The sequence below is a fragment of the Macrosteles quadrilineatus genome, unplaced genomic scaffold, assembly GCF_028750875.1.
Source record: "Macrosteles quadrilineatus isolate MER2022 unplaced genomic scaffold, UCM_ALF_1.0 Scaffold_3__2_contigs__length_128488019, whole genome shotgun sequence".
Classification (NCBI taxonomy): Eukaryota; Metazoa; Arthropoda; class Insecta; order Hemiptera; family Cicadellidae; genus Macrosteles; species Macrosteles quadrilineatus.
The window spans coordinates 35,682,607-35,695,740 of NW_026542596.1; the positions used below are offsets into that span (position 1 = coordinate 35,682,607).

General features: G+C 35.6%; 1 protein-coding gene across 1 annotated transcript in view; it reads left to right on the forward strand.

The window, feature by feature from the left end:
* The first annotated feature begins 1,534 nt into the window (after positions 1–1,534).
* The window catches only part of LOC128990309 (methanethiol oxidase-like), a 29,510-nt gene continuing 17,910 nt past the window's right edge, over positions 1,535–13,134 (forward strand). The window contains exons 1-3 of the mRNA XM_054412637.1: positions 1,535–1,861; positions 12,326–12,486; positions 12,752–12,937. Coding sequence (XP_054268612.1) covers positions 1,828–1,861; positions 12,326–12,486; positions 12,752–12,937 — 381 coding nt within the window. The 5' untranslated portion in view covers positions 1,535–1,827. The remainder of the gene's footprint in view (positions 1,862–12,325; positions 12,487–12,751; positions 12,938–13,134) is intronic.

Sequence of the window (13,134 nt, forward strand, 5' to 3'; positions counted from 1 at the left end):
GAATAGAATATTATTTTGGTCTTTGAGGGAGTGAAACTGAAACGGAACCACAGGAGTAGATTGGACAAAGTTATTGGACGAATTTTGAAATATAGTTTGGTTGTTTGCTATTTGTACGATCAATAATATAATTAATATTCAATATTGTCATATATATTGATTATCAAACACATCATAGTCACGACGCGACGTAGTTGTAGGGTTGTATCACAGAATTTAGATATTCTGTGGTTGTAGTTAGTTGTTGATAGTAGAGCGACTCAGAGCGGAGCGAGTAGTAGTAGTGTCAGTCTGTCCTGTCTGTCGTCAGTCAGTGTCCATGTCCAGACCAGGGGCCCTATTTTTGAAATTGTTGACTGTTGAGTTGAGTGTCGAGTCATTCTATTTCCAATCGTTTCGTATTTTTGAAACGGTTGACGGTGGACTTATACAACCAAAACTACTCAACACCTATCGAGCTGTTGAGTGGAGGTTGACTGCACTTTCTTCTTCCTCTCTTTCGGCAAAAAATTACTCTTTTTGAGGCGACGCCATATTGTTTTGTTATTGCTTTAATTTACTAATTGCGATTTAGAGGTTATGTATTTGTTGTCAATGTATTAGCACCCAATTATGCGATTGTTTTCTGTAGAATAATCGCATTTTAATTTTATTTACTGTGTCAATACTAGACTATTTAATCAAGGGTTTTATTCTTGTTGGAATGTTTGAAATAGACTAGGCATACTAATTGAACTTATTATAAGATAATTATTGTTATTAGACCTATGATTTAAGGTATTAAAGATTGTGGTAGAGAGAAACAATATCATAGTTTCTTTCAATACCATTCACCTAATAAAGGGATCAAATTAATTTAAGTTACGATATGCTTTCAGTGCAATGGCAAATAGCCGCTTTAACCTAAATAAAAAACAATTAAAAATAACATAAAACAAACCGATGAAGGAAACTAAAATAAGGTGATGTGTTCCGAAATAGAGACGAAGAAAGCAAATAATAATGTATTTAGGATGAGTGTAGGACCTAAAGTAAAGTGCAGCGCAGCCTATGCCTAAACTTATAATTAGCTACACCCTAAAACAAACATCCATAGTAAATTTTATTTTTTATACTTAAGTTTATTACTTTATTTAGTTTACTTTAGTTTATTACTTAAGTTAAGGTACTTTGCAATCACTAAGATTAAGCAAGACATAACCTCAATCTCAATCTCTCAAGAACGGAGTTGACACTTGACAGTTTACCTCAGTGTCTCGAAATATGGCAGATTGAGATTAGCTGCCAGATTTTAGAGTAAGAAGAGGTTAAATCGAAGTCCGCAAGAACTCTGCATTGGGATTGGTTCAAAATGACGTCATCTGAATTGTTGACGGTCGTATGCTCTACATTTCCACCACGAGTCTCTCAACTAGTGATTCCCAACTCGCTTCCCAACTGTTGGGTTTCAAAAATACCAAATCATGTTGTTGGTTGAGTTGAGTGCTGACGATTGACTCAACTGTCAACCATTTCAAAAATAGGGCCCCAGTGTAGACACTCACTACTCACTAGTCAGTCTCAGTCAGTGAGTGTTGTGTTAGTGGTTCTGTCACCAGACTGCACGCACGCACATATTTCCACCAGGAACCGGAAAGACCAGTAGGCCTAGTGTTTGAGTGAGAGAGAACTTTTAGTATCTAACCCAACCTAGTTACTAGTTATAGTGTTGACTGTCATCATCACCCATCAGTGTCATCAAGCAAGTAACTTTCCAGTGTTGTTGTTTGTGTTTGTTTAAGACTTATCACTAAGACAGGATTGATCTACAGTCTACTGCCTGTAGTTATGCCTCTTGAGAAACTAACATCCTCTCCAACAGGTTAATACAACATTTTATTAGTAATAATTAAATGTATATAACTAAATTTAAATGTTCAACAAGGCCAATATATAATAAATTGTTTTATTCAGGGAAACTATCATCAGGCTGTGTTTAAACTGGTACAAAAAGTAAATATTTACTTACCTTAATAATAAATTAATTTAAAAAAAAGTTAAACAGATAATGTAAAGGATATTGGAGAAATATATAAAAAATACTAGAAAAAATAATCTTTTGAATTTTGGATGGACCTAACTGATATTAACTTACAGTGTTGTTCTTGATGTAATTATTTTAAGTAATTCCGAGTTAATTGGGCAGTCTTAAGTTAATTAACTTATTTAACAAATAATTTTGATCTGTTTTTCTATAAAATAAAATTCCCACATAAGATGTTGAGGTTTTATAATTTGTTTCAAAAGTTTAAGGTTTCTTATATTGAAAATATGTCCTGTGAGTTATTAATACTATAGTTCGGCCTCTTAGAAAGCGGCCTCCTCCAGCATTGGTTTAGCATTAGCGCGCAGGTCGTTTTCTAAGCGGCCGAACTAAACTTATATCTTACTAATCTATATCTAGGGGCCTATACTATTATATAAAAATATAGTGGTGTCTGTCTGTATTTGTGTTACTAATAGGCACATAAACTACTGAACTGACTGGGCTTAAATTTTACACAAATATAGCGACCATGCCAAGGACCATTATAGGACTATTCACACTTTGATATTTGGCTTTAAAAGTTCTGAGTTGAGTATTTTAAAAGTAAATATTGATTGGTCTCCATGGCTGCCTTTAAACACACACAAATGTTTACAATTTGCTATGCCACCCAAATGTAAATAAGCTGAACTGTCAAACCACATTAATTCACAATTCCACAGCTGGTTTATAATCTATCTATATCTATACTATTATATAAAAATATAGTGGTGTCTGTCTGTATGTGTGTTACTAATAGGCACATAAACTACTGAACTGACTGGGCTTAAATTTTACACAAATATAGCGACCATACCAAGGACCATTATAGGACTATTCACACTTTGATACTGACCGTGGGCTTTGCCCCTTTGGCTTTAAAAGTTCTGAGTTGAGTATTTTAAAAGTAAATATTGATTGGTCTCCATGGCTGCCATTTAACACACACAATGTTTACAATTTGCTATGCCACCCAAATGTAAGCTGAACTGTCAAACCACATTAATTCACAATTCCACAGCTGGTTTATAAATAGGCATATAACATTCTCTACAATCATGTGACATGTTTATTTATTCTTATATATTTGATGGTTCATTGATTGTTGGTTTTATGAAATAAGTGAGATTGTATAATTATCTGTTGCTGTATCTAACCATAATTAATTATTTAAAATTTCGCAAGAATGATTGTATTGAAAGATTTTGGTGTAAAAAATAGTAAAATTGTAAAGTCACATTTAGCCTACTTGAATCATTTTAACATTTTTGAAGAATTAAATCGTGTTTAGAGTAGGGCACACACACCTTAAAAATTGAAACTTTTTTCTCAAGGAGATAATTAATTGTATATTTTTGCCATTTTGAGAGAAATATTGTTCACACCATTTGCCTTTTCACACATTTTAAAATAAAAATTGCATATTACTAATTATTACCCATAGATTAGTTATGATGTTTTCTAATCCAGAGGTAGCTACTGGTATAACCTTTGACACTTCCTGTAGATTTCACATTCTATTCTAATAATGGATAACTTTTTACGAGCGTTCCATGGTCATTACATGTATATTTTCAAGTTCCTCTTAACTTAACCGACCCTTGACATAAAAATTGTTTGAATGACGTTAAATTTCCTAATTCTAAGCTAGGGGTATATACAAATATTTCAATTGAAAAAGAACAATAAAAAACTAAGTTTTATATGCACTTGCCTTTGGTACGTGAATAGTAGGAGTTATAAATAGTAGGGCTTAGTATGTTTTTGGTTTAGTAGAAAGAGTGTTAATGTTTTTTTTTTGTTCACATAGTATAAAATGAGATATTTTATAATCAATGCTTATTAGTATGAGCGATGCTTTTTAGAAACAAGATCACATGTTTAATTTAATTCAACCCGTAATATTAACCAGATGTTGTAAATTATTGTTTGTCTACGTTTGATTTTATCATTTTAAAAGTAAGTTTTTTTTGTTTTTTTTATCAGAATTTATTTTACTCAAAATAAAAAAACTCAAAACTTAAAAGTAAGTAAAAGCTTTGAGTTCTTTTTATTTTTCTCAACACTTGGTCCAACATTTATTGCGGGTGGGGACTATAATGCTAAACACACACACTGGGGCTCGAGACTAGTAACTCCAAGAGGCAGAACTCTTTACAGAGCTATAACAGAAATGAATTTGGATTGTGTATCTTCAGGTTTACCTACTTACTGGCCAACTGACCGAAATAAAATACCGGACCTACTGGACTTTTTTGTGGTTAAAGGTATACAATTGAACTACACGAATATCGAATCATCCCTTGATCTTTCTTCAGACCACTCCCCTGTAATCATAACTTACAGTACTAGTATATGCTTGAAGGAAAAATCTTATATGTTGTGGAATAAGAATACAAACTGGGATTACTTTAGGACCCTTGTAAATAACAGTATTGATCTTAAAACGGAATGAACATGATGTGGAAGAATCAATAAATTATTTCAACACTACCATACAGAAATCAGCCTGGGAAGCAACTCCAAAATCTAAAATCTGTGTCTCAAAATCAAGTAACTACCCAATTTATATTAAGAAGAAAGTAGCAGAAAAACGTAGACTACGGAGAATTTGGCAAAATTCACGCGACCCTCTTGATAAAACTCGTCTAAATCGTGCAGCTCAGAAATTAAAACGATGTTTAGTGGAACTGAAAAATACATGGTTTGACGATTTTACGAAAAATCTAACCCCAACTGAAGCAACCGAGTATTCTCTTTGGAAGTCTACGAAATATATTAAACGTCCAGTTCAACATGTACCTCCAATTCGGAAACCTGACGGGTCCTGGGCTAAAACCCCTGAAGAAAAAGCGAAGGTTTTTGAAGATTACTTTTCTGATGTATTTAAGCCTATTACTCCGAATCCCCCCAATGACGAAAGTGAAATTTACGAATTTTTGGATGCACCAAATCAGTTGTCACTGCCTATAAAATCTTGCACTCCTTCAGAGGTTTCAAGAATAATTTTTAAGGAAATTAACCCCGTGAAAAGTCCTGGGTACGATCTCATCACTGGAAATATTTTAAGAGAACTAGGCCTACCTCGTAAAGCCATTATGTTGTTGACATTTATATTTAATGCTATGTTACGATTGGAATATTTTTCTGTTCAACTGAAAATTGCACAACTAGTTGTTAAACCCAAAACCAGGCAAACCACCTAATGACGCATCTTCTTACAGACCCATAAGCTTGCTTCCTATAGTATCAAAGTTGTTTGAAAAGGTAATACTTAAAAGGTTAACCCCCACTGTTGATGAATTAAACTTAATACCAGATCATCAGTTCGGCTTCCGCAAACAACATTCTACCATTCAACAAACTCACCGATTAGTGGATATTATAAAAAACTCATTTGAGAAAAAACAGTACTGTTCTGCTGCATTTTTGGATGTCCAACAGGCGTTTGACAAGGTGTGGCATGTCGGACTTCTGTTTAAACTCAAAACGTCTCTCCCTCACTCTTTGTACAACCTTCTAAAATCATATCTGACCAATCGATCTTTTCAAATAAAATTCGAAAATTCGTTATCTGATCTGAAGCCGATAAAGTCTGGAGTACCTCAGGGGAGTGTTCTTGGTCCCTTGCTATATTTGATATATACAGCAGACATCCCTATGGTCCCCAACGTCACAGTTGCTACGTTTGCTGATGACACCGCACTGTTGTCGAGTCATGTGGACCCTCAAGTCGCTAACATAAATCTACAAGCTGCCTTGACTGAACTCCAGTATTGGCTTAAAAAGTGGAGGATAAAAGTCAACGAAAACAAGTCCAAACATATTGTTTTTACTCTGAGAACAGGGTACAATCCTCCTGTAACCATTAATAATGTAGCCTTAACGGAGGCAGACAGTGTAAAATATTTAGGTCTAACTCTTGACAAAAAATTAAATTGGAAATCTCATATCTGGTGCAAGAGACAGCAAATTGAATTAAAACTTCGTAAACTCAATTGGCTACTAGGTACGAATTCAAAATTATCATTGGCAAACAAAATTTTACTGTATAAAGTTATGATCAAACCAATTTGGACATACGGAATTCAACTTTGGGGGACCTCGAGCAAATCCAACATCGAAATTCTTGAACGATTTCAGGCTAAGGCACTGAGAAGAATTATTGGCGCACCCTGGTTCGTATCCAACACTACAATTAGGAATGACTTCAAAATTAAATCAGTGAAAGAAGAAATTACAGACCTTAGCAAAAATTATCAAGAAAAATTAGAATATCATCCGAACAGTCTTGCTGTTAATCTGCTGGACAATAGTCAGTGCATTACCAGGTTAAAAAGTGTTGTGCATGTACTGGACCTAAGCTACAGATTTCTGTAAATGTTCAAATGACTGAACCAATTTTTGGCAAGACTTGTTGATGAACAGGTGCTTGCTTCCTGACATTGTTTGATATATATTTTACTTATTGTTCTCATATTTGAAGTTTGAACAGATTGTAAAATAAATTCTGATAAAAAAAATACCCCCGCCGCAGCAAACCTGCAGACTTAGCGAATTTCCATTTGCCTGGTTGGATTTAAACTAAAATGTCTCCTTAAAAATATCACATTTATTCCCTATTTAAACAGAATTCGTTTAATGAGTAGGCTACTTAGGTTTGCTGCAACAGGGAGGGTAAAAAGTTTTTTTTATGTAAATGTTAAAAGGTACTGTGGTTTAGTAAGAAATTAATGTATTTTCCAAATTTGATCAAAATATGTTCATAAACAAGCAAACTACAACAGTTGACTTATTCTCCATAAGAATAACATGGGAATTTTACAATTTTTTTGAATTTTCTCTGTAACAATTAGGCGCATAATAACGCTTCAATATACTAAATTATTTGTTTTTTTAAGCTCTACAAAATAGTTTAGAAAGAAATTGTGAAATTTTGTGTTTTTAGGGTCAAAATGGGAAAAACCTATTTTTACCCGATAAAACCCCCCATAAACCCCCGGTCCCATAGTCCGATCATGCTGGTTCGCGAACTCATTCAAGTTTATCCCGACTTACACCTTCAAACCAAATTTTATCAAAATCAGACAAAAATTACTCAAGTTATCGTGCGGATGGACACATATATATATATATACTAGCTGTACCCGCGGGCTTCGCCCCGTTTAACTTCATAAGTATTCGCATGGCTCATTCACGTCCTGGTTGAAGTTCGTTCGCTACGCTCACTCACCTTTAGGTTGGAGCTCGTTCGCTGCGCTCACTTGCCTTCAGGTTAGCTCGTTCGCTACGCTCACTCACCTTTTGGTTGGAAATTAGCTGTTGTCATAAATTAAAAAAAAAAAAAAATAGTGCTGCACCCTGTTGGTAATCCTTGTAACTTTTATGCTATTGAACATCATAGAACAGAACCAACTTGTTTAATTGAAACAGCTGTTAAGATTCATTAATTCCTTTTAAATATGAAAAATCATAAGATTAACATGGGGAACTACAGAGCCACTGGGGCGGAGCCCAAAAGGGTTTTTGAGATAAGAACATGCTTTAATGTTAATTGGGAATGTGAGCTATCATCATGCCAAATTTCAGCCCATTCCGTCCAGTAGTTTATGCGTGATTGAGCAACAAACACACACACAAACACACACACAAACACACACACAAACATACACACAAACTCACAAACTTTCAGATTTATAATATTAGTAAGATATATATCTATATATAGATATATAAAAATTTGAACGAATGGAGTTTTTGGCCTCTGGGGACATCAAAATGAAAAAGTAAATCGGTCCCGGGCTTAGGTCTTACCATGAGACCTACGGTAATAGCTACTTCTCTATAGGGAAATTCGCTAAAAAAAAAGTTCTTTTTATTTGTTTACGTTTTGTGACCGACAATTTTGTTGTCTACTTAAGACAGAGAGAACGACTTTTACTCTAAGCTATTTAATTCATGGAGTAAACAGTTTGGCGTCTATGAATATATATCATTATAATTTCACAGCTTTCAGAATAATGTTATTTAAGTTAATTCAATTTCACAACTTTCTGAATAATAAATTGAACTTTATAATATTAGTCGGTAGTTATATACCGTTTATGTTCAGTATTAAAATTTACCTTTAAATTAAAAAAATATATATAGGCCTATGTATATATTTAGAACAAAGCAGCTTTTTACATTATTCAATTTAATGTTGGCATTGAATATTAAATATTCAAAGATGTTAGTAATACTAAAATGCTATGCGAAGGGGGGGAAACAGGTCCACGACGTAGAGAGTGGTAAAGGAAGCGGAAAGATGAGCAGTGCGGAGTGTGGAAATCCTTGATGTTAAAAGAGAAATCCTGACTGTTAAATTAATATATCTGTATTACTTAAATGCTATGGAAAGAGAGGGAAACAGGTCTACGATTTAGGAAGCCGTGAAGGAAGTAGTCAAGGCGAGCATTCCGGAGCGTGGGAACCCTTTGTGACAGTTGGATTAATTTATCTACAATAATAAAATGCTAAAGGAAGGGAGGGAAACAGGTCCACGATGTAGGAAGTAGTGAAGGAAGTGGTCAAGGCAAGCAGTCCGGAGTTTGGGGACCCTTTGTGACAGTTAGATTAGTGTATCTGCAATTCTAAAATGCTATGGGAAGGGAGGGAACAGGTCTAGAACGTAGGAAGTGGTGAAGGAAGTAGTCAAGGCGAGGAGTCCGGAGTGTGGGAATCCTTTGTGACAGTTAGATAAAGTTAGATTACATAACCTATTAAATAAGGAATTAAAACCACACAATCTTCTACCCGCCCCTAGAACTTCAAATAAATTAGAACGCCTTATAACTGCGAATAAACCTCCTAGCGAGAATGAGAAACTGACTAAAACTGGAGTGTATAAGTTAAAATGTGGTGATTGCGAAAGTTATTATATCGGCCAAACAGGTCGATCATTTGCAACCAGGTTAAAAGAACATAAACCAAACCCTCGTTTCACCCAACAAAAATCCACATTCGCCCAACATATAATTGAGAATGACCATAGAATGGGAAAATTAGATGAGAACGTTTCCATTCTCAGTTATTGTAAGAAAGGATTTTTATTGGACACGTTAGAAGAGTTCCATATCTACAAATCGTTAAAAGTAGATGCCGACAACCTACTAAACGACCAAATCCACCACAGCTCCAATTTAATTTTTAACAAAATAATTGAAACCCAAGCAACACTAACGCATCCTACTAGACATAGCTCAAAACAATACCGAGGACAAAGGTCAGATAGACCACTTGAACGTTCCAGTTAGTTGTGGCTTGGATGTCACCCGTCGCGGCCGGTGAACTTACAATAATGTCGTCCTTCTGTAAATACCGGTATTATTCGTTATATGTGTTCGTGTGCGTGTTTGTACTGTATGTCGTGAACTGTATATTTGTTTTAACTCAACGACGTCCATTGGACTGAAGACTCAAAACTGGCCCGCCTGATGATGGTACAACTTCGTGCCGAAACCTAGGTCGCAATAGCCGACTAATTTGAACTGGTGACTGAAGGTATTTAAACCATTATATTAGTTACTAGCTGTAACCCGCGGGCTTTGCCCCGTTTAACTTCTTAATTTTAAAGATTATCTCGTTCGCATGGCTCAATCACGTCCTGGTTGAAGTTTGTTCGCTACGCTCACTCACCTTTAGGTTGGAGCTCGTTCGCTACGCTCACTCACCTTTAGGTTGGAGCTCGTTCGCTGCGCTCACTTGCCTTCAGGTTAGCTCGTTCGCTACGCTAACTCGATCGCCTCCAGGTTGAAGTTCGTTCGCTCCGCTCACTCACCTTTTGGTTGCAAATTAGCTGTTGTCATAAATGTAAAAGAAATAATAGTGCTGCACCCTGTTGGTAATCCTTGGAACTTTAATGCTATTGAACATCATAGAACAGAACCAACTTGTTTAGTTGAAACAGCTGTTAAGATTCAATAATTCCATTTCTCATAAGGTTAACATGGGAAACTCCAGAGCCACTGGGGCGGAGCCCGAAAGGATTTTTGAAATAAGAATATGCCTATATGTTAATCGGGAATGTGAGCTATCATCATGCCAAATTTCAGCCCAATCCGACCAGTATTTTTCGCGTTCACTTGTCACAAACATACATCCATACATCCATACATCCATACATCCAAACTTTCTCATTTATAATATTAGTAGGATTATAACCAGTTCAGGGGCAATCCCACATCTTATGATGTCGAAATTAGTTAGATTAATATAATTGCAATTCTAAAATGCGATGGGAAGGGAGGGAAACAGGTCCCCGACGTAGGAAGTGGTGAAGGAAGTAGTCAAGGCGAGCAGTCCGTAGTGTGGGAACCCTTTGTGACAGTTAGATTAATGTATCTGCAATAATAAAATGGTAAATGAAGGGAGGGAAACAGGTCCATGACGTAGGAAGTGGTGAAGGAAGTAGTCAAGGCGAGCAGTGCGGAGTGTGGGAGCCGTTGATGGCAGTTAGATTAATGCATTTGCAATACCAAAAGGCTATGGGAAGGGAGGAAAACAGGTCCACGTCCTAGGAAGTAGGGAAGGATTTGGTAAAGGTGAGAAGTTCTGAATGTGGGAAGAGTTTGTGGTAGTTTAATGTACATTCAATACTAAAATGCTGAGGGAAGGGAGGGAACCAGGTCCACGACGTAGGTAGTGGTGATGGAAGTGGTAAAGGCAAGAAATGCGGAGTGTGGGAACCGTTTATGGCATTTAGATTCATTAGTTAGATAAACATATATTGGATTTTTAATCATTTTTAGATGATATAATTACGATATCGTTGTTTTAAATCATCATTGTAAGCCATACAATATTTTTTAGGAGATTCCTTACACCGTGCTTTTAAGTTAGATTAGTTCAGTTTGGCTTGGTTTTGTTTATGATAGGCCTCATAACAAATATGGAAATAGGCTTCATTTAATCAAAAGACGTTTTGTACAGGAACGATGGATTTACCTCCTATCGATAACTGTTGGAAATCCATTAGGTATATTACAAATATAGATAGTTACAAGACAAATAAATCTAAATTTACAGATATTACAAGAAAATTTTGATTCTTTCAATAAATATGTTGGATGCCTGCTCCATCTTCGAATTCTCGAGCAGATCTCCAGGATTTTTTTCGAGATCTTCTCAGGCACATACTTGTTGCCCTTAAAATTGAGCAAGTCAGTCTCGTTCTGATCCAATTAACTACCAGGCTGTAAGGCTTAACCCATTTTTCTGACAATCTCTCAGCTAGTGCTCTTATTAGTGTTTGAAAGTCTTTGCCTAGGATTCCGCAGACTGATGTTATCAAAAATTTGTAAAAATATTACAAATGACTTTGGTTAATTAATGGAGGAGAAGTTAGGATTGTTGTTGACTAAGATTTGGTTGATTTGCCCATACAAATAACATTGTGTTCACCAGTGACACCGGTAAGTAGGCTATGTGTGGGTGGACTCTTTCATTACTGCGCTCATGTTCACTCATCCCGTTACGCGCAGAATAAGCGTAGGCTACTACTAGTATATAAGTACTGTAGGCCTCGTGTGTGTTTTATTAGAAAAAAGTTTCTTAAAAACTAGAGGGCCCATGCTGCTCCCCAGCGTTGAAGTAAATATCATATCCGAGAAATAATCAAATTTATGATTTTTGATTGAGTAATACAGTACCTTGAACTGAACTGATTCAAACGATCTATAATAATTCAAATTTAAGCCTATGTTTTACTGATTATTTTTAGTCTAAAACATATAGAAACATAAACAACACTGGCACTGGAGCTATTGATTTTTAATTGTAGAAAAACCTTATAAAAATAATTTTTATGTTGGTTGTTTACATTGGGTTTGCTTGAAACTCGTCCGATTTGAATAACTAATAGCTTAAATGAAAGCCGGAATTTTACTGAAGGTTCTTAGACCAAAATATATAGGATTAGCCTATATATAATTATAAGTCGTGAAATACATCTTCAATTGAAGTACCGTAAGAATTCAAAAATAAATCAAACTTATGATGTTGGTCGAGTAATACAGTGGATATATATATGCCGATGCTTGATGTGAAATCTTTGGGTGCATACCTTCAATTTGAGACCTCAATAATGAAAATTGGTCAAATAGAAGAGCCAAACGAACTCAAATTTTTTTTTAAATATGTAAGATAGTAATTCTGAAAAACTACTGTTACATTCATGTGATTTAAGGCGTTTTTGTTTATTTATTCATAACTTATTTAAAGGGTGCTGCTCCTGTGGACCAGGCTACAAGACACCTCAAGATGCCATCAAGAAAGGGCCGAGAGAAGAGATCTTGTACATTCTGTGTGTCCAGCCTGACACGACCAAACAAGACTATTTGGCAGTGGTCGACGTGAACCCTGCGAGTCCCACATACTGCCAGGTGTGTGCTTTTGTGAAAATGTCAATTTTAACCCTTCCCAAGGGTTACATGTGACCAAAGACAGCAAAAATTTGTAAAATAAAAAAATTTCATTTCTAGCACTTTATTCATTACTCTAAATAAATATAACAGCTTCTTACAGCGTAAATGTATTTTTTACTTCACAAAACTGTGTGGATACCCGTTAACCAGTCCGTGATCATCTAGAATAATACAGTGGGTGTTTCTGCAACCCGTCTTTACAAATTTTATTTATGTATTACAGGTGATCCACCGGACCAAAATGCTGCACACTGGTGACGAAGTTCACCATTTCGGTTGGAACAGCTGCAGTAGTTGCTTCGGGGACATCAGCAAGAAAAGGGATAAATTAGTGATTCCTTGCTTGGGGAGCGACAGGATTTATATTCTGGATGTTGGGACCAACCCGAAAGCCCCAAGTATACATAAGGTAAATTGAATGACATACTAGTGGTTAGCGATAGTGTGGAACAGAATTATGTAGATAGGGCTTATCTACATAGTAAATCAATCAATAGAACATACCACCTGTGATGGCGGTCCACAGCTACACAATATCTTTCTTATAGTTTTCCCATGGTAGATACAATATTTATATGATTTTGTTTATTTTTCACTATTCTGTTC